This window comes from Rhincodon typus, chromosome 11, assembly GCF_021869965.1.
Source record: "Rhincodon typus isolate 14 chromosome 11, sRhiTyp1.1, whole genome shotgun sequence".
Lineage (NCBI taxonomy): Eukaryota > Metazoa > Chordata > Chondrichthyes > Orectolobiformes > Rhincodontidae > Rhincodon > Rhincodon typus.
The window spans coordinates 42,046,329-42,068,849 of NC_063342.1; the positions used below are offsets into that span (position 1 = coordinate 42,046,329).

General features: G+C 41.4%; 1 protein-coding gene and 2 long non-coding RNA genes across 3 annotated transcripts in view; 2 read left to right on the forward strand and 1 right to left on the reverse strand.

Annotated features, from left to right (window-relative positions):
• LOC125484459 overlaps positions 1 to 2,436 on the forward strand; it is a 39,322-nt gene extending 36,886 nt beyond the window's left edge. Inside the window, exon 3 of the long non-coding RNA XR_007263297.1 lies at positions 614 to 2,436. This is a non-coding gene — a long non-coding RNA (uncharacterized LOC125484459). The remainder of the gene's footprint in view (positions 1 to 613) is intronic.
• Positions 1 to 18,603, reverse strand: part of LOC109923462 (BCL-6 corepressor-like) — a 95,467-nt gene extending 76,864 nt beyond the window's left edge. Inside the window, 1 exon segment of the mRNA XM_048603100.1 lies at positions 18,296 to 18,603. Within this exon segment, the coding sequence (XP_048459057.1) occupies positions 18,296 to 18,301 (6 nt within the window). The 5' untranslated portion in view covers positions 18,302 to 18,603.
• Positions 18,604 to 19,813: 1,210 nt separating this feature from the next.
• On the forward strand, positions 19,814 to 21,557 carry LOC125484457. The gene is made up of 2 exons (XR_007263295.1): positions 19,814 to 20,597; positions 21,056 to 21,557. It is a non-coding gene; the product is annotated as an uncharacterized LOC125484457 (long non-coding RNA).
• The last annotated feature ends 964 nt before the right edge of the window (positions 21,558 to 22,521 follow it).

The following is a 22,521-nucleotide window of genomic DNA, read 5'->3' on the forward strand; positions in this document are numbered from 1 at the left end:
AGAGAACAACACAGTTTGGAGCTGGAGGAACACAGCAGGCCAGGCAGCATCAGAAGAGCAGGACAGTTGACGTTTCGGGGGGGATTGCGAAGGTAGGTGGGTTGGTGATAGGTTGGATGCAGGTAGGGGGGATTGGTCAGTGGGAAAGGTGGAGTGGATAGCTAGGGAAGATGATGGACAGGTTGTGTCAGATCAAGGAGGCGAGGAGGAGGAGGGGTGAAGCTGGGGGAGGGGAGGTAGGATGGTGATAGGTGGATGCAGGTGGGGTTAGTGGGATTGGTCAGTGGGAAGAAGATGGACAGGTTGTGTCAGGTCAAAGAGGCGGGGATGAGAGGGACGTCGATAAATTCACCAGTTTTAAAATCTCCCCACCCCCAGCCTCATCCCATGTTCCAACCCTCCCTCTGAATTGCTTCCTTCTGCACCGTAGCATTTCTGTTATATTGTAATCTGTGATCGGAAGCATGGGAGTTTAAATAAATAATAAATATATAGCCATATGCGCAATTTCCCGTTCATGTGAAATTGTAGCCAGCAATTTAGTTTAAATCTAGGTAACCGAGTTTGCCGTTCTACCATTTTCCAGGTTTTTTTAAAAAAATCATCACCCCAGCACAGAACGGCTGGGGATGTTTTGATTTACAGATCAAATGTCTACACCGTATGAAGTGCATTACACTCAAGACCATTCCCGGAGACGGTGACAAGTGTGCGCAGGGATAGGACAGCCTGGCGGTCCATTTCACACCTCAGCTCGGTCCACTCGTGTGCTACAGCCTAGAAGAAGTGAACTCCAGATGAGCTGGATGGAGCAGATTTGCAGGAGCACAATGAGTAATGGCGTGTCAGCAGGTAGAGGGAGCGCTTTCACAGTCATGGTTGATGGTCGCCTGGGGCAGTGAGTGCTGCATAGCCTCCCGTGCACTCGTCTGCACCACAGAGGAAGAATGACGCCGTGCCTACAAAAGGAACATCCCGGCCTGTTGGTAGCGGAGAGGACAATGATCGCCAACAGCGAGCTAGTCCAGTCCCAATATCTGGCGCTGGAATGTAATTTACAAAGTTAAATAGCACAATCGGCGATAAAAAAAAAACTGGATCTTTCAGCAGAAGCTGTTAGATAAATAACAGATTTAAGCATTAGACTGTCTAATGATCAAGAGACTAGATACAGCGAAATCTTCACAAATGTAACTGCTATCACAAACCAATGCCTTCGGACAAATCTAATAAAAGCAGAAAATGTAGCTTTTCTGATCGTCGGGATAACCGTCCCATTGTTCTCCGCTACACATCGCTCAGGTCGATAAGAAAGGAACTTCTACCTTGCACAGCACGCTGCACTTCGCAACACGCCTCTTCAAAAGCATTCTATTCATAAAAAAAGTCATCCATTGAAAGAAGTAGCCTGCATTGCAGAGAGCTCAAAGTGCACGGTTTAATAAACTACAGACTGGGTTAATGAAACCCAGTGCTGTCCGCAAAAATGCCCAGCGAATCTGACTGCACAAGACTCGAAACCACCACATTCACACATCTATTTTTTAATAGATTCCAACCCCCACCCTCTCTACGAAACAGCGAGTCATTTTTTCAAAACTCATATATAATTGCAAATTCCATGTTTGAAGCAACTGAATTATTTTTCCTGTAATTAAACAGTGTATACTTTCTCCTCACTGGGAGGGAGTGCATATTTACCGAATATAAAATGTGCGAAAACAGTAAATAAGTTGCTAATAACAGCAACAGATGATACTTCAGGTCGCCCTCAAATGAAAAAGTAAAATTACTCAAGTGACAGGAGTAATCAAAGATTTGGTTCTTTTTCTCCAAAAGCTCAGTATCGGAGGGAAGTCTTGAAAGATCCGGCGGAAAAGCTGTCGAAAATAGATTTGTTGGCATGTTCACCTTCTTATCATCACTAAATAGTTTTTTTTTTAAAGAGAAGCAACGTGCCATGGCTCCGAAAAAAAGGCAGCTAATAATGCCAGTAAAATTCATGAAATATTAATGAAAAATGTTTGTAAAAAAAGCCTATGGTAAGTTACAAGAATCTATTCGATCAATTGACAGATTGGATTTAATCAACTATTGATTCTGTTTTTCACAAATAGTTTTTAAAACGCAGTAACATTTCAACCGAGTCGAAATAGATCAAAGAGTGTTGCCGAATAGCATTGCTGCTGAGGGCGAATGTCTCCTGAACAAATGCATAATACAACGCCGACAACTTCCTGATTGATCCACGGACATTAGCTGGCAAACAGCTAGCCCGGCGCATGCCAGCTTACAGTACTTGGGGTTCAGGCGAAGTCTTACAATGCTTCCAGCTCAGACATTTAGTAAATTTACTGCAGCGATGGGGGAGGGTGAGCTGTCTTCAACCCTCCCCAGGCCCCCACCCCCAATAAAGCTGCAGACCAAACTGGTTAATTCTGCGTACTTCAGTCTGATCGCAAAGTTTAAAAGGAAAGCGGTTTTCCAGTGTAAACTGAAATACACAAATTTCACTTATGCAACTATTGAACTTTAGCGGTATTCTAATAAACAGCAAATACGATTGCCTCTCAAACTGAACTAGGCGTTACGCACACCAATGAAAAGTGACAGCGTATATTGCAAGAAAGCTCCAATTTATGTTCGGTAGATTTTCCTTTCTCAGTACCAAAGGTTTTAGCAACTGCACCAGAGAAAAATATTCTCGAGCACTGATACACCTACTCTCGACGTCATAACCAGGCAATTTACAACGGATGTTATCTATCCACCTTTACTATCGGCTCTCAGATCTCTACAGCGGCTCTTATATCCTGTCACAAGTGCTAACTAACGACAGTACTCGAAGATATACCAGGCCCTGACTGGCTGCAGATTAAAACGCAGCGACCCATTTTTGTTTTGTGGAATTTAGTGTCCACAGTATTTTTTTTTCTGGGTCACCATCCAGATATTAAAAAAATGTCGCAAACATAATTTCACCCATTTTAATTGTTTTTCAAATTAGACTAACAATACATTAATCACTGACATTTATTCTATTTTTGGGATTCTTATTTTGTGAAGGACACCTTTTGAAGTTCTAGTGGAGGAAACATGTCTTTCACTTCTGAAACACCAAAGGACTAACAACATTAAATTAGATCAGAAACGCACGCACACACAGAGTGGCAGACCCTCCCCGGCACTTTGACGTTCGTCTTTTCTGCAGGTCAAGGCTCGGCCAAAACTTCATGCAAGTAATTAGAATGATCAGATCAAACAGCACAGAAACAGATGGAGGCCATTTGGCCCATCATACCGGCGCCATTTAGTGAAATAGCTGCCAGTTGGTCGGACTCCCTTGTTTTATTCCATATCTATGCAAATATAATCTTATAAATTCCCCACCGTGCTGGAGTTTTGAATCCGACACAACGACACCACAATATTGAAGAATGTTATTGTGCTTGTGCTGGCCAAATATCGACTTAAACCTCCCCACACTATTCTTTAACTATGTTCTCCGCTTGCAGCATCATGTAGGAGAACCAAACTAGGATGGCCTTCGTTCAAATTTAGGTGCAGATTTATCACCAAATTAAGCTGGTTGTGGCAACTCGACGAAAAAAAATGTACATTGTTCTGTATAGCATAAAAATACTGCTTCCTCAGCTTCCAGTGTTGTCCTACGTGTTCTGAAGGAATGCATTTATGTCACTAGCCTTCCATCACTTGGCCCTCAAAGTGAGTGTGGACAGCGATTGCCAACTAACGATGTAGCATTGCAGTCTTTATCCAGCCCCATAGCACTGGACTTCCAAATACATAAGCAGAGGGACACCAAAATAATTTTTGTTTCTTAGTCCAGGGGATATGGATACAAATGTGAGGCAGTTTTACATTACTGAACAGTGTGATCAACAAGAGTCTTTTAAAATTCAATTGTCCAGATGTAGAATTTACAAGTAACACCAACATTTATTGTCCATCCCTAGGTGGTGATGGCTTTTTTTAACTACTGTGGTCCATGTTTAAAATGTTTTTTGAATTAAAAACAGGAGTGAGCCATTGAGTCCCTTAAGCCTGCTCCATCATTTGATCAAATCATGACTGACCTGCTTGTAGCCTCAACACCCCTGTATGCTCCCCGTAAACACTTGACTTCATTGTTGATCAAAAATCTGCCTAACTTTTCCTCTAGTGCTCTCTGGGGAAGAGAATTCCATTGACTGACCACTCTCACCAAAAAAACCACTCACTTCTGAGTGTGAAATAGGAGACCTCCAATGTTAAACTCCCTTGTATGGGAAACTCAGAATTCACCCTGTCAAGTCTCCTCAGGATCTTACATGTTTCAGTGGATCATCATTACCTCTTAAAAAACTTCAATGAACATAGGACCAACCCGTCCAACATTTTCTCATAAAAGAACATGTTCATTCAGGATTCAATTAAATGTACCTTTGCTGAACTGTTTCTCATTTCTTAAGGAAGGAAACTAATGCTGTACACAATACTCTAGACGAGGCCTCATAAGGCCATATTCAACTGCAGCAAAATGTTCCTTTTACATTCTATTCCTCTTGCAGTTAATTCCAACAAAGTATTTGTTTTCCTAATCACTTGCGACACTTGTATACCAACATTTTATGATTCATGTACCAGGGCAGCCAGATCAATTTCTGCTAGAGTTTTGTAGTGTCTCCATTCAAATAATGTACAGTGTTTTATTCACCCTACCAAATTAGGTGAGTTGCTGCAGAGAGAGGTTAAAGAATGAATCATTTTGCTTTGCAATCACAGACAAAAAAAGATACATGAAAGGAGGAGACAAATCAGCCCATTGTGCCAGTGGCAGCTCTATGAAAAAGAAATCCAATTAGTCCTATTCTCCAGCTCTTACACAACATTCTTGCGATTTGTTTTCATCTTTAAGTATATATCCATTTCCTATGTGAAAGCTGCTACTGAATATCCTTCTCCCATCCTTAGAGGCAGTACATTTTAGATCACAATAATTCATTGTGATTTCTTTAAGCCTAAACTGGGTAAGGATGGCTGATTTCCTTCTCAAACTCAGGATCACTGTTTAAATCCAAAGTGGTTGCCTATTTAAGATTAATTATCTTAGAGGGTCGAGAGCTTGTGGGACTCTTCCTCAAAAGGCACTGGAAGCAGCATGTTTGCATATATTTAAGGCAGAGATAGATAGATTCTTGATAAGCAAGGGTAGGTAATAATGTGGGTTAAGCAGATTAGCCATGATCTTACTGAGTAGTGCAGCAAGTTGAGGGGCACAGTGGCCTACTTCAGTTCCTAATTCATATTTGTATAATTCTCTGAAAGACAATAAGGTTTGATTTTTAAATGATAAAAATGTTAGGTTTTTGACAACCATCTAAGGTCACCTGTACTCACGCTAACTTTTTATATCCCAATTGAAATGTTAACTTCAGTTTTAACAATAAATGAATGGATCATATAAAGTTTCTTACACATTATTAGGCTCTGGGCTTTGCTCCGGTAATATATTCACACTATTATATCCTCAGGCAATACTTCTTTTGCACTCCTGAACAGAATCAAGGACAGGCTACATCTTAACTGTTCAAATGAAGACATCAAAATCTTTTTCTAAAAGATCTCAAAATCATTGACCCAAGTCTTCCTTTCCTTCCACATTCTTGACATGATGCAATCTGCAATTTCTTCTAATCCATCATTTCTACTTCCTTCAACCCAAGGACCTCTCTGATTTCAAATAATGTTGATCTTGCTTAGTGCACCTCTTTTGCAGTCATAACCTTGTATGCCTTGCTCAGTCTAAGCATCCTATGATCTACATTCCTTGTTTTCTATGATCTGCCTGTTCTGCTCACAAAACAAAACTTTTCACTTTACTTAGGTGCATGTGACTACAGTAAATCAAACCAGGTTCTCAATTTAGTCTTGGTTTTCTAATGTTAAAAGTAATACATTTAATGATTCTGTTACACAGCACAATGAGGCATTTATTAGGCCACTAATAATTGATATGCAACATTTCCAATAGTTTCCTTCGATATTATTTCATCACAAAAAAGTCATGTTCAGTTTTGCATGATCTTGCAAACAGTATGTGTCTGAATATTGCATAGTGTGCCATTGTACACAAACAGTACAGTTGGTCTGACTTATGAAATTATCTCAAGTGGATTCACCGCCATCAGACAGTACTAACCTCTTGTTGTAGTCCCATGATGTTCACTGATGACACATTTCTGCAATATTCTGGCCCACTGACAAGACCAGAGTCTCTGTTGACACTGGAGATTTTGAATCAGTATTAGTCTAGTGCAATTGTAAGTCTCTAGCTACTGCTGTTCTATTTACTTAGGAACAAAAAAGGAAACAAGTCCACAGAATGACAAAATTTATGCATGCTGCTGTTTACCATTTCAACAGACACACGTAATCAGAATAACTGACCTCCACAACTACCATTTCACTATAAAGTCTTGTACTGCATCAGTTCTTGTACAGCAGGGATAGAAGTCATATTGGATCTACATCAGCACCCACTTATGACCAGACCCCAAGATGAGTCTCGTTTTAGTGGGATTGATTCAGAATGTATAAATGGACCTAAATAGCAGAAGACCCAATGTCTGATTGACCTCTAGAGCATAAAATTATCAGGGCAGTAATTAGCATCTGGATTAATGCCAAGCTAACACGAAACAAATGTTTTATTTTCAATTCATTTTGTACAAATACATTTATAACATTAGTTTTCGTGTGAGTCACTCTACTTCATATTTCAGTGAAAATTGAGCATTTACAAAAAAACTGAACACTGTCCTGTTCCCTCTGAAGACACAGCCTTCCTTAAAACAAAGTCATTCCACAAATGAATCTTTCCTGGTGTTGTGTTATGTAAGTGGCTATTAGTCATCAGTTGAGGTTGGATGGTGAATATTGGCAAACTATCCAAAGTGTAGAGATCATCACGACCTGGGCTGATCAATTCCTTACCCACACACACATACTTCCAGTTGTGATTGTTCAGTAGTGACTAGAACAGGAAGCCTAGCCAATTTCAATACTCTAACATAGTATTATGATTGACCACAGAATTCCTGAGTCAGAGTGGAGTAAGACATTAGTTTAACTCAATTCAATCCCTCACCAATAATATCAACAAATAGTATTTATAAGCCATTTAATCTGACTGACTTGAACAAATGAGCTGAGGGGGCAAGGGGATGGTGGCTAAATAACCAGGGTTCTTGGTCAGACTATACAATTACATCTTTAGTTTCTGTATAAGCTGGAATTGCCTGCATTCCCCTATGTAATGAACAGAGTAGTATCTGGGATGTTGTCTGAACTGCTGAAATACAATTGTTGGTATGGATTATCTTATTTTACCTTTTGACTTTGTGTGGAGGTTCATAATGAAAAAAAAATGGAGTAGCATACTATTTGAAAAATGAATAGAGGAAGAATTAATGTCACAACTGGGTCATATCACAAAATACATCTTTTCACATTTGATTGAGAAACAAAAGAAAATTGCAATGTCAATCTCAATGGGTGGTGGAATAAAACAATAGAAATTAAAAAGAGGTTACTGTGCAAACATTTGCACATGCTGGCTGTATATTTGACTGTCAAATACTGCATTTATTGCAAGAATAATAAAATATACTTATTCAAGTATTATATTAACTTCCTCCCTTACTATTAATTCAGTGTATGTTTAGTGGGCTGGATATATTGATATTTACTAATTGCATACTAATATTCACTCTTACAGTAGGACATATAGATTTCCAATTGTTACTTGAACAAATCTTTAGAAAACTAAAGGCTAGTACTATATTATTGCAACCATATGATGTGTAAGTGAGACTGGCCTACTCTGATCTGATGATATTGCAAGAAGACAAAAAGAACTGTACATCTGAGCTGGATTTACAATGCAATTTTTTTCAACATTGTGATTTCTGTATGACCAGCTAGAGAATCAGTAGTTAATTTAATAGTATCTCTAAATAAGCATTTAAAACTTCCCCTTCTTGCATTATTTTAGACAAATATCCAACTGTCCAATCTACCTGCAGCATACCCAGAAGTCAATTTAAAAACATTCCTTTGCAATTTACACATGCTTGGCACATCCATTATAGAAAGATTGTAATAACTGGACTTGGATCCATTAAACATTTAATAATTACAGTCCTTTCTGTTTTTCTCAAATTTTCCTTGTAAATTAAGCTATTAAAAAGAACCAGGTAGACAGCACTATATATTAATAAACAACATTTTGGCACTGAAATAGTAGAAGAACAAGAACATGAGGCTGCAATCCACATGAGGCACAATACATGCAAATCAGGAGATTTTCCATAAGAAATATAAACATGAAAATTTGAATATATCTACGATTATTAACAGACAAACTTTCAGCCACAGCTTTTAGTTATCAGTTCAAAAGGACCAGCCTTCAGATTCACCATTTGCTAATGTACTAAGTTATTTTCTTTTTAAGTATGAAACAAGTAACGCTAGCAACAGATTCCAGAGCTACTGCTCAATGATCTAAAATTGAAGTACCAGAATAAACAGATAGTTAATGGTGACTATCTCCTATTGATGACTCATACCAGGTTTGTAAAAGACCCTAAATGAAAATGTTCATAATACTAAAACATCAGCAATATGAATAAACAAACTGCAAGACGATATCTACCATCCAGTGAAATGCATTGTCAGATGATGCAATTAAAACGATGCAGGCCACACAACATTTATAAACCCTCTGGGTCAGACTGAATTGGCTTAAATTATACTTGCAATCCTAAATGTGTTTGTAATAAATTACATTTACGCAGTCTCTGTGTTACTTCCATGTCAAGCAGATTGATGCACAACACATCACTGTGCCGCTCTATACAAACAAATAAAGTTTTAGTTTTATCTTGAATTATTGTTCAGTTAGCTATCCTTTCTAATTGTCAGGAGGCAGTGTGCGTATTACAACTGGCATTATTTATTGCTGTTTAGAGAGATAACAATCTCCTCTCTTGCTACTATTATTCAATGCTACACATTTATTGACAATCACTCGGGTCGGGTATGATTGTCCTCCACAAGGGCATCTATTTGTAGGTCTTCAGATGGTTGAAGAGGTCAGTCTGGGATCCAGAGATTCTATTGCAGTGTGGGCATTGGTGGATGGTAATAGTGGCTGGAGGTGGTGGTGGGTGGGCCTTCCTGATTTTCTGTCTCTCCTTGGGTAAGAGTCATTTCTGTTCAGCGGCATGGCAGAGATCGCTTTAGTGGTGTATAGCTCCCTGCTGGATGATGTTTCCCCAGTGATTTTGGTTTATAGCCATGTCCTCCCAATTGTTGATATTGTTATGTAATTTCATAAGGTTGATCTGCATATTATCTTTGAAGCATTTCTTTTGACCATCAGGAGCATGCTGACCTTCCTCCAGCTGTGGGTACATGATCGGTATTGAGAGGCATGCATTGGACATTCAGATGACATGGCCAGTCCATTGGATTTATTGTTGAATTATGGTGATGGAATGCTGGCTATGTTGGCCTCCTCTAAGATGCTGGTGTTAATGCACTTGTCTTCCCAGGTGATCCACAGGATTTTTCATAGAGATCTCTGATGGTGGTGTTACAGTGCTTTAAGGTGCCTACTGTAGACAGGCCACGTTTCAGCTCAATATAACAATGTGGTAAGGACAACAGGTTTGTAGACCAAAAGTTTGACCTGGATCTGAAGGTCCACCCTTTTTCCGAGTCAGGCATAGGCTCCACTGGCACAGCTCAGATGGTAATGTATTACTGCATCGATGCTGACCTTGGAGAGAGAAGGCTGCTGAGATATGGGAAGTGATCCCATTTTCAAGGGGATGATTGTTGATCCTTATTGTAGGAGGGGAGAAAGGACTGTTGGGTGGTGATTGCTTGAGTACTAGTGTCTTTTTTATGTTAAGAACAAGGCCTAGGAGCTTATATGCCTTGCCAAACAATGAAAAGTGCACGTACGCAAACAGGATTGAGCTCAGGTAAAGCAGGTTCCATTGCTGTTTCCCAAACCGGTGCTTATTTTCCTACAACTCCATATTTGAACCTTTCTAAAAAGTTGAAATAAAGCCTTACCACTGCACTGAAATGGCCCTTATCAAACTCACAAACTACATCCTATGTAGCTGTGACAAAGATGAACTATCTCCATCCTTCTCAATTTGTTTGCATTATTTGACATGACTGACCGCATGATCCTCCTTCAAAAGCTGCCTTCCATGGTCCAGGTAAGTGGAATGCCCATTCACCTCATTCTGTTCTCATTGGTGCAGTCATAGCCAGGAGAATCACTTGCAAATTGTTGTCCTCTTGCATGGTTCCTCCAGTAGACACCAAGAATCTATCCTTGGCTCCCTGTCGTTTCTGATCTATTTCACATGCTTCCCTAGATGGTGTCATTGAAAAATCATAACATCAGTTTCCATACGTGCACTGATGACACCAAGCTGTATCTCACCGTCACCTCTCTCTACTGGCTGTCTTAGATTTATGAGCCCTTATCATTGTCAAAGCCATTGTCTTCCATCTCTGCCAAAAGCCCCATACCTAAGCCACTGATAGAATGAAGCATATGCTTTTCAACTTTGATGTCCAGTCTTTCCTGAGATTAATAATTTGCACATTGAGAATTGTGTGTTTTATACATTTTTGAGAGTCTAGATGCTAAACCAGTGGCATGTGGGTATAGGTTTATTTTTGTGAAAGTATTCAAACATTAACCATGTCAGTGTTTCCAGAAACATAACTTTAAAACTGGAATGTGTCAGATAGCAACAGAAGTTGCTGGAAAAGCTCAGCAAGTCTGGCAGCATCTGTGAAGATAAATGAGAGTTAACGTTGTGGATCCAGTGACCCTTCCACAGGACTGATGGTAGCTTGCAAAATGTCGGCTGCCAGACCCGATGAGCTTTTCCAGCAACTTCTGTTTTTGTTTCTGATTTACAGCATCTGCAGTTCTTTCGGTTTTATTTTGTGTGAGACAGCAGGTGACTGAAGGGTTCCTGAGTGTTACTGGAAGTTTGTTTATATTGTGTAGGTTTATCACAGGAGAGGGAAAATATTAAGACATTAGCAAATTCTGGAATACAGAAGCTTTTAACTAATTAATTCAAAAATGTTTGCTTCCAGATCAAAGGAGAACTGACTGGGGACAGAAGTTTAGTCTCTCCTTGAAAAAGATTGTTCAGAGCATTTAAGGGAATAAGTTACCTCAGTTAAAGAGTGTAGTTTGTGAAAATTCCAGCCCAGGAATTCTTGGTTAGAACCCTGCCAATTATTAAGAGACTGATTATATTATAAAGTTCTTACTTGTGTGGATATTCCACAGAAGATATTTTACATCTCCCAGCTCAGGAACAGAAAAGGAGCAGATACATCAAACTTATAGATTTGACAGGGAAGGAAACATTTCTCTGGATTTTTGATTAACTGTAAGTGATCATGTTGCACAGTAAATGGAATTTTGTTTCGTCATGTGTTTCGAAATCTTTAAAAAGTTATTTGTTTAGATAGCTTAGTTTGGTTTTATTTATTTATGTTCCTTTTGTGTAATAAACTTTTATTGTTAAAACTACATTCCCAGCCTGGTGTACTTATATTTTAGTAAAAGGCCTCCACGTTAAGTTTAAAAGAAAACAAAATACGATCTGTCAAGCCAGATTTTATTTTAAAATCTGACTTGTCTAATAGGAACAACAGCTGGGATCATGACAATAGTTTTCCATCACTTAAACAGCTTAATTTGACCTGTGTAATATTACCCATCACCATTACTTTGGCTCATCTTTTGCTAAAATCCTCATCCATGCCTTTCTTGCCCCAAGCCTTGATTGTTCCAACGCTATACTCTATTTTCAATACTTCATAAATGAGTTCAGCAAAAATTTTGCTGCGTATCCTAATTTACATTAAATCCAGCACTCCCTGGCCTACAATGGCTCCATTTTTGCAATGTCACCATTTTAAAATTTCCCATGCTTATGTGCAAAACTTGCATGGGGTCATCTCTCCATATTTCAACGACCTCTTCCAGGCCTACAAGATCTCAGAGCTCCTCCTTTTTTGGCCCCTACTTTTAATCATAGCACCAATAGCAAACATGCCTTGGCTCCAAGGACTGAAATTCCCTTCTGAAATGTTTCCAGGTCTCTAGTCTTTCTTCGCCTTAAAAAGTATCTATATTAATCAACTTTCTGGTCACCTACGTGAATATGTTTTTGTGGTTTATTGTCAAATTTTGTTTGATAACACTCATCTAAACTACCTTAGGATGTACTGTAATTAGTTCACAGAAGTTTCAATATGCTGATCCCAGATATGGAGGGACTGTACTAAAGGAGTAGTTGAGTAGATTGGGCCCGTACTTGTTGGGAGTTTAGAAGAAGAATGAGATGCAACCTTACTGAAATACAAAAGATTCTTTGGCAACTTGACAGGGTAGATGCAGAAAGTTTGTTCCCCATTTTGGGAGAGTCTGGAACCAGAGTCCATAATCTCAGAATGAAGAGTCACACACTTAAAGACGGTGATGTGGAGAAATCTCTTCTCTCAGAGGGTAGTAAATCTGTAGAATTTTTTTACCACACAGGGCTGTTGAGGCTGGGTTATTCAGTATACTCAAGGCTGAGATAGATAGTTTTTTTTTTAATTAGTAAGGGAATCAAGGATTATAGGGAAAAGGCAGGCATGTAGAGTTACACCATAAGAAATAGAAACAGAATAGGTTGTTATACCCTTCAGCCTGCTCCACCATTCAGTGGGTTGTGGTTGATATTACTCATTTCCAATTTCCTGCATTTTCTCCATAAAGCTGGATTTCCTGACTGAACAAGAATTTATCTACTTCAACCTTAAGGACCCGCTCCCCACAGCTCTCTGTGGCAAAGACGTCCAACCAGTCACAACCCTCAGAATAAATTCATCTTCTCCTGAGTCTTAAATTGGCACCCCTTTATTCTGAGACTATACCCTCTAAGCCCAGACTCTTTCATGAGGGGAAACATCCTCTCAGCATTTACCCTGTCAAGCCCCTTAAGAATCCTATATGTTTCAATTTGATCACCTCTCATTCTTCTGAACTCCAGTAAGCAGAGCCCTGATCTGTTTGCTCATAAGATAATCCCTCCAAACCAGGGATCATCCTTGTGAACTTCCTCTGAACTGCCTCTAATGAAGTATACATTTCCCTAAATAAGGAGACTAAACTGTTCACAGTACTCCAGATGTGATCTCACCAGTGCCCTGTACAGTTGCAGTAAGACTTCTCTACTGATATACTCCAAACCCCTTGAAATAAGCACCAATATTCCATTAACCTTCCTGATTATTGTTGATTATGGTGATTCATTAAATGGCACCGAAGCCATGATGGGCGGAATGGTCATTTCTGTTCCTATGTCTTAAGGGCAAATTACTGCCGATAAGTAGATTATTATTGCTATTGTCCTGATCCACAGAAATGGTACTTTTGTGAGAAATACTGAAGGCCCTTAATGAATCACTACATTCAGAAGGGGTAAAGGGGTTAATCAGACCTGAAACTCCTTTCCTAATGGCATTATTGGTGTCCCTGCAACACAAGGGCTGTAGCAGGTCAAGAAGGCAGCTCACCACTGCCTTCTCCACTGCCACAACATTCTCCATGGCAATTAGAAGTAGGCAATAAATGTTGGCCCACATTCTATGAACAAATAATAAAAAAAAGATGAAGGTTAAACAATTCCTCAAGCCTGCTCCACTATTCATTTTTTTAAAAATTCACACCAACACTGTGGGCATTGCTTCTGGGCCACCATTTATCTGCTAACAATCTGCTATCTTGCATATGGATCTCTATCTTCCAGAAGCTTAGCGTGAGATCTTGGTCACCTCCTCCTGTCTCTACCTATAGGGGAGGCAATAGCCTAGCGGTATTATCAATGGACTATTAATTCAGAAACTAAGCTAATGTTCTGGGCACCTGAGTTTGAATCCCACCATAGAGGATGGTAGAATTTGAATTTATTTTTTAAAAATCTGGAATTAAGAATCTACTGGTGGCCATGGAACCATGGCTGATTGTCAGAAAGACCCATCTGGCTCACTAATGTCCTTCAGGAAAGGAAATCTTCCATCCTCATCTGCTCTGGTCTACATATGACTCTAGACCCACAGCAATGTTGTTGACTCTCAACTGTCCTCTGAAATGGCCAAGCAAGCCACTCAGTTCTATCAATTGCTACAGGTGGACCACCTGGCATCAGCCTAGGCACCAATAACAAGAGCAGTAGAAATAGCCCTAACAACCCTGCAAAGTCCTCCTTACTAACATCTGAGGATGAGTGCCAAAATTGGGAGAGCTGTCTCACAGACTAGTCAAGCAACAACCTGTCATAGTCATACTCACAGAATCATACCTTAAATCATCCCTGGGTATGTCCTGTCCTATTAGCATGACCAGACTCAGCAAAGGTGGCAGCACAGTAGTACACAGTCAGGAGGAAGTTGCCCTGATTTTCTTCTTCATTGACACCAGAATCCATGAGGTTTCAGGGCAGGAAACCTTTCCTGCTGATTACCACATACTGTCCTCCCTTGACTGATGAATCATTACTCCTTCCTGTTGAACAACACTTGGAGGAAGTACTGAGGGCGGCAAGCCATAACATACACTCCGGTTATGGAATTTCAATGTCCACCAAGAGTGACTCTGCAGCAGCACTATTTACCAAGCTGGTAGGGCCCTAAGGGACATAGGTCCTTTACTGGGTCTATGGCAGGTGCTGAGGGAACCAACAAAAGGGAAGAACATACTTGACTTAACCCTTACCAATCTGCCAGCTGCAGATCCATCCGTCTATGACAGTTTCAGTAAGAGTGGCCACCACCTTTTCCTTTGTCTCAAAGTCCTGCCTTCACATTGAGAATATTCCACAACATGTTGTGTGGCATGACTACTGTGTTAATGGGACAGATTGACAATTTGAACAGATCTAGCAACTCAAGACTGGGTATCCACAAGGCACTGTGGGCCATCAACAGCATCAGAATTGTACTCCAGCACTATCTGCAAACTCATGGCCTGGCACATCCTAGACTCGGCCATTACCATCAAACCAGGGGATCAACTCTGGTTCGATGGAGACTACAAGAGGGCATGCCAGGTGCAGCACCAGGCATACCTAAAAATGAGGTGTCAATCTGGTGAAGCTACCAAACAGGACTACTTGTGTGCCAAACATCTTAAGTGACAGGCACAGCTAAGTGATCCCACAACCAGCAGACCAGATCTAAGCTTTGTGGTCCTGCCACAATCAATTTGAGTACTAGTGGGTAATTAAACAATTTGCTGGAAGAGGAGGGTCTACAAAATATCCCTATCCTCCATGATGGAAGAGCCAAGCATGAGTGCAAAAGAGATAAGGCTCAAGCATTTGCAACAATCTTCAGCTGGAAGTGCTGAGTGGATGATCCATCTCAGCCTCCTCCAGTGGTTCCCAGCAGGTCAGTCTTCAATCAATTCAATTCACTCCACATGATCTCAAGAAACAGTTGGAGGCATTGAATATTGCAAAGGCCATGGGCCCTGACAATATTCCAGCTTACTAAAGACTTGTACTTCAGAACTTACCACTTCCCTGGCTAAGCTGTCCTGTTCACTGGCACCAATCCAACAATGTGGAAAATTACCCAGGTATCTCCTATACACAAAAAGTAAGACAAATCCAAACTAGCCAATCAGTTCTTAGGAAGGTTCACTGGACCCAAAATGTAAACTCTGATTTCTCTTCACAGATGCTGCCAGACCTGCTGAGCTTTATCCAGTAATTTCTCTTTTTGTTGCCAGCCAATTACTGCCCTATCAGTCAACTCTCAATCAACAGTAAAATGATGGGAGGTGTCATTGACAGTGCAATCAAGCAGCACCTACTCAGCAATAACCTGCTCAGTGATGCTGAGTTTGGGTTCTGCCAGGGCCATTCAGCTCCTGACCTCATTATAGTCTTGGTTCAAACATGGACAAAAGGGCTGAATTCCAGAGGTGAGGTGAGAGTGACAGCTCTTGACATCAAAGCCAATTGAGTGCGGCATCAAGTAACTCTAGGAAAATTTAAAATCAATGGGTGTCAGGGGGCAAACTCTTCGCTGATTGGAGTCATACCTAGCACATAAGAAGATGTCCGTGGCTGTTGGAGGTCAGTCATCTCAGCTCCAGGAGACTGCAGGAGTTCCTCAGGGTAGTGTCCTAGGCCAAATCATCTTTAGCTGCTTCATCAATGACCTTCCCTCATCATAGGGTCACAGTGAGTGTGATTGGCGATGATTACATGGCGTTCAGCATAATTCATGACTCCTCAGAAACTGGACAGTCTATTTTCAGATGCAACAGGATTTGGACATTTTCCAGGCTTGGGCTGACATGTGACAGGTGACATTCACACCATTTGTGCTGGGCTGCGATCATCTCCAATGGGGGATGGTCTGGTCGCCACCACTTGGCATTCAATGGTGTTCCCATCACTGGGCATCTCATTATTGATGTCCTCGGGTTACCATTGACCAGAAATTCAATGGGACTCGCCATACAAATAAAGTGGCTACAACAGCAGGTCAGAGGCCAGGCTGGAACAGTCCAAAACCAGAGGACATAGGCTTAAGGTGAGAGGGGAAAGATTTAAAAGGGGCATCTTTTTCACGCAGAGGGTGGCGCGTATGTGGAATGAACTGCCAGAGGAAGTGGTGGAGGCTAGTACAATTACAACATTTAAAAGGCATCTGGATGGGTATATGAATAGGAAGGGTTCAGAAGGATATGGGCCAAATGCTGGCAAATGGGACTAGATTTATTTAGTGTATCTGGTCGGCATGGATGAGTTGGACCAAATGGTTTGTTTCCATGTTGTACATCTCTATGACTCTAAGCAAAAAAATCTCCTGACTCCCCAAAGCCTGTCCACAAACAAGGTACAAGTCAGGAGAGTGATGGAATATTCCTCACTTGCCTGGATGGGTGCAGTTCCAACAACACTCAAGAAGCTTGACATCATCCAAAACAAAGCAGCCTGCTTGATTGGCACCACATCCACTCCTTCTATCCCCCGACACTCAGCAGCAGCAGTGTGTACTATCTACAAGATGCAAAACACAAATTTGCCAGAGATCCTTACACAGCACCTTTCAAGCTCACAACCACTTCCATCCAGAACAAGAGTAGCAGATACATGGGAACACCACCATATGCAAGTTCAGCTCAAAGACAGTCATCCTGACTTAGAAAAAGATCACCATTCGTACAGTGTAATTGGATCAAAATCCTGGAATTCCCTCTCTAATGACATTGTAGGTCAACCTACAGCACATGGACTGCAGTGGTTCAAGAAAACAGCTCACCACCACCTTCTCAAAGGCAACTAGGGAGTGGCAATAAATGCTGGCCAGCCAGCGATGCCCACATCCCATGAACCAAAACAAGAACAAAAACTACAGTAAAACCCTTAAGTTACAAATGGTTTATTTTGCTGATCAAAAATCGCCAGAACAAATTAAACATTACTGATTAAATTTTGGTCAATTACTTCCCCAGTATCCTAATTTAGTATCTGGCGTGTTATCAATACCTAACATTAGACAGGCGTGCAGCATGTTCCGGGGTTCCTTTCGTGACGCTATTATTACCGAATTACCTCCACTAGAAACGGGCTACACTGCGCCAAGGTTGCTGCTACTCCCCTACACGTTACTGCTCAGAATTCAGAGCAGGCCAGCAGTATTGGAGGAACTGGGTGTGCACAATCTTCCTTCAAAGTTGGGTGGGATTGTAAATTGCTGCTTCCAAATGGCGATTTTCCGGAATTCTTGCCATAACTAAACCTTTGTCGGAATAATAAATCGAGGGCTGACGGTCAGTTCTAAATGGGGTCAATTCTAAATGATTCTAAATCCTTTGCCTAAAACTTGCCTTCGATCAGCATCCGAGTTAACCGCGAGCTTCGAGTGAATGTTTTACTTTCTATTTAGAACTTAATGCGAGGTTGTAAACTTCGAGATGAAGTGGCTGCAGGCAAATTCTATTACTTGCACTTCGGCACGTTAACGAAACTGATCGTCGAAAAACAGAACAAGTACATTTTTTACATAAATGAGGTGCTGAAGTTGCGAAATGAGCAACAAAAACGTTGCTAGTGAGATTAGCCAAATCCGGGGTTTTTATGTTGCTTCTAAACGAAGTGCGGTTTTCAACTCTTACCCTCATTGCCCGAAATACAATGTCTTCAATCTTCGGCTTTCAGTCTGCTAATGAATGAAGGATTTCGCACAAGAAGCCCGTGCTACGCTCCAGTTGCTTTCTAATCCACATTTTTATGCGAATCTACTATCGCACATTTCGACACCTAACCCTGCAGATTTCGTGTTTCGGTTTTGAATCTGACGGCTGAGGTATTGTCTGGTAGTAAAAGGAAAAACGCACACACAATCCTCTAGACAGTGGCGCTTGTTATTAAAAATGAATTGAAAAGCCCTAGCGATGCCGGAATCGTTTTGTGTCGGCCGCCAGCAGCTCTGATGCAGATTAATTATCCGTTTCGGCTTAGTTTACCACTCCCCTGCCCCGGGTGACCCCAGCGCAGAGCGACGTTTCAGACGGAAACTGATGAATAGAGATCAGTTACAGAGCTCTGCATCTCACCTCCTGCTCACAGAGATTCACCAGGAGCAGAGGCGCAACACCTTCTGTGCAACGAACGTAGACAGCTACAGGGGTGCAAGGAGGTTTGCTTCAAATCTGCTAAAATGGGAGAGAAGGCCGGCCGACGAGACCAGTTTTCCGTACTTTCAGTTTTCTGTTATTTCCTAAACAGACTAAACCGCACAGCAGATACTACACCTATACAACCAAGGCACCCGCTACTTCATGTGTGGGAATAAACACGTGACCCTGTGTATACACATCGTGAATACATTCTTTGTGAAATATTGTTCAATCACATCGATGCAGTTTAAAAAAAACCTGACAAAAAAATCAGCTGGAAGTAGAAATACTACGATTAATCAATAAAGGTAGTGTACCCTGTTTGCTGGGTGATATTAAGACAAATATAATGTGTACAGTATATAATATTCATTGTTTCTGGTTACAAATGCCAATTTCCAATAAGCCAATCATGCCATGCCTGGTATTGCATCCATTTTGCTCTTTAGAATCCTTCTTGCAACAGTGATAATGAGCCTTTAAATGCAGTAAAACAGCTCAAAACATTTCAGAAAGAGATCACCAAACAAAATTTGACATAGAACAAGATGATGGATTTTAGGACAGATTTGGTCAAAGGAGTAAGTTTAAGGATCATCTTAAAAAGCGGGAGAGCAAAACTACATAACCGCCATTGTTTTCTTTTAAAAGAGGCCAGTGTTGAAGGAGCGCTGAGAGCCGAGGGCTAGCGGCTTGGAGAAGGTTAGATAGATAGGAAGGACGAAGTCATGGAAGGATTTTACTATTTGAAGGCCCAAGCGTGACCAGCTGGGAACCGTTAGCAAGCGCGGGTATGGTGGGCGAGTATAAAGTTTACAGACAGTGGAAGATGGGACGCTAACTCGGAATATGGAGTCTCTCGAGTCGAGAAACAGGGATGATGGCTTCAGCAGCAGATAAAGCGAAAGCAGGGGGCAGAGCTGGCGATGTCATGTTGTTTAGTGTGGGTAGTGTTGGTGTTGAAGCACTGTTCACATTGCATGCCAAGATTATGAAGAGCCTGGGTCAGGCTCAGGCAGTGGGCGCCTAATGAGAGAAGGGGACTGAATGGTTGCAGAACATAGTTTGTGATGGTGACCAAAAGCAATGGCTTCAGACCTCCCAACAATTAATTGAATGAAATATTTAATCAAATGGCTGAATTCAGGCCTCCAAACTGTGTGACTTAAAACATCCTTTTGCGAACAAATATTAATACGTAACTCTATTCATTAGAACATCTGCACTTTGCCACAGGCGACTTCAGCCTGTTTAAGGGTTAAACTTATACAGTCAGTCTTGTATCTGTAACGCAATTTTTTTCAGAACATGCTTAATATGAACCTTTTGCACGCGTGGACCAAAGGGCAACTCAAAAACGATTGATCTATAATAATCTATTGTGTGTCTTGTCACCTTATTCTTCCTACAAAGCTTGGCCGCTGTACTTCTCCAACCCGGAGGAAGTGCTTGCGAGTCTTCCATCTCCAGTATCAGCTCTCTGTGGAAAACGCTTCAACCAGACAAGTCCAGAATCCCGAGCTTGTCAAGTTTCGCTGGAAGAATAGAAACCCTCCGTTTACGATTCCTGTGCATGTGATGCATTCGTCGGGTAATCGTCCACTGAAGCACGTCGCCGGCACACAGTCAGCGTTTGAGGCTCTCCCAACATCATTGAGTAGTCGGAATCGCGAAACTGGTCTTTTCTCGACACCGTACAGCTGTCTCTAACCCGATCAAGTGATACAAGAGAACTCTTTCAAAATCCACCTTGAGTGAATGCATGGGCTCTCACAATGCCCCGTTTAACCTTGATGCGGTAAGTTATATAGAAAAGGAAACGGTCTGTAAGGAAAGTCTCTTTCCAGTTAGCAAGGACTTGGACATTAGGGCTGCTTCTCCGGCTAAGCCATCTCACGCAATGCTGCTGTCGAGACCTCCCAGCTCCCCACCTACTTAACAAAGATTAGCAACAGTAAAGCTCATCTCTGGAGTTCGAGCTCAGCTCGCCCTTCGGCAGCAACAGCCTCGACCAGAGTTATCTCGGAACAGACGAGACTCGGGCCTGACCGCTACTTCCTGCGTTCAAGAATGTGGCCTCGGGAAATAAATTAGCTTCAATAAAGCGAAACAAAATAATCACGTGAGCTCAGCTACCCATTCACCAGCCGCTTTGTCCATAACTTGAGCTCAAGTTTCGGCTCTTCTGTCCAAATCTTTTAGAAGCCTATTTACAAAATCCAGTACGCCACTGATATGTCTGATCGTTTCTTTTAGATTTGATGCGCCCAATCATTTGAAAAGATGGCACTAACCCTGGAACCCCGCAGACGCGTCGAGCATATCCATCCGGACTCTACTCTTATCAGAGTACACAAGTTCTATTTTCTTTCCGACTTCCCAGATTAGTGTCGCGCCAGAACGCCGATTAGTTGGGACGGTTCATTTTCTTGTACAGTCATTTTCACGGACTTCACATGGCATATTCTGTATTGCCTTTCTGCTTGGGGAATATCCTGATTGTCACACTTTAGAACGGCAGTCAGAAACATAAGAAATAGGAGGCAGGAGTAGCCCATTCGGCCCCTTAAGTCTGTCCCGCCATACTATTAGGATCGAGGCTGTCTCTTTCATGCCAGCTCCCCATTTCTCTTATGCCTACCTACCGGCTGACCCAATTATTATTACGCCATAAAATCTAAGATCTCGAATGCATTTTCTATTGTTTTCCTTTTGCAGTCTTTGTACCACTTTTAAACATCTCGATGTGAACTAGTAATCACTCTGCTCCTCTACTTTCTGTTTTAAAAATTGCACCATTTCATTCTTCTTTCCAAAATGGATCACTTCCTCACTCGATAGTGGCCCTCTCACCTCTAAGCTACAAGGCCATGGGATCAAATCTCACTTGAGACGTCAGCAGAAAGTCAATTAGTGATGTCCATGCCTCGACACCTGCATCCCCACGTGATTTTTTTAAAAAAAAATTAATTTACAGTTTGATGTGGTGCATAGGAAATGTTGTTGCGTCCGTGGTCTAAAATTTCAGACGAGACTGAAAAAGATACCACAGCATTATTTGGATTAGAGCATGGACCTTCCCAGTATCACGGCCAGCAAAGATATATTGCTAACATCATTAAACATATTGACCTAAAAAATTCAACTGTACCTATTGGTGGGGTGCTCAGATAATTACCCACCACTAAAATTGCGAAATTCAAGGTGCCTCCGATATTCAGTAGCTGAACTCATCCCTGTGGTCGGAAACAGGGAGTCAGAAATCGTGAGGACATGGGAGAGGTAAGGGGAAAATTTGTGGTGATCAAGACGATTCTTTAATGTGTGGTGGGGACTAATACTCATGTTGCTGCACTCTTACTCCAAGTGGCTCTACGTTCAGGCAAGGCACTTGTCTGCGTGGTTAGTAGGCGTTCTGCAGGGCTGTTTTTCCTAGCCACTGACTGCCTCAGGGTAAGCCGATACTGGAATAGGAGCTTAAATCAGGCATCAGGTCTCTTATTTTCAAATGTACCTACTCTCTGGATAGATAAGAATGGCTCCTGCTTTTACTCTATATAACAATTGGCCCATTCTATTTAGGAGGCACAGCATGATTCCTGTCCGTCACTGTGGGGCCTCAACAGCCCTATAGTACCTGAAAAAAGGGTGCTATGAGGCCCAATATCTAGGCTATTATCTGGTCATTTGTTTATTACTTTTAGTGCCGTGTACAAAGTTGA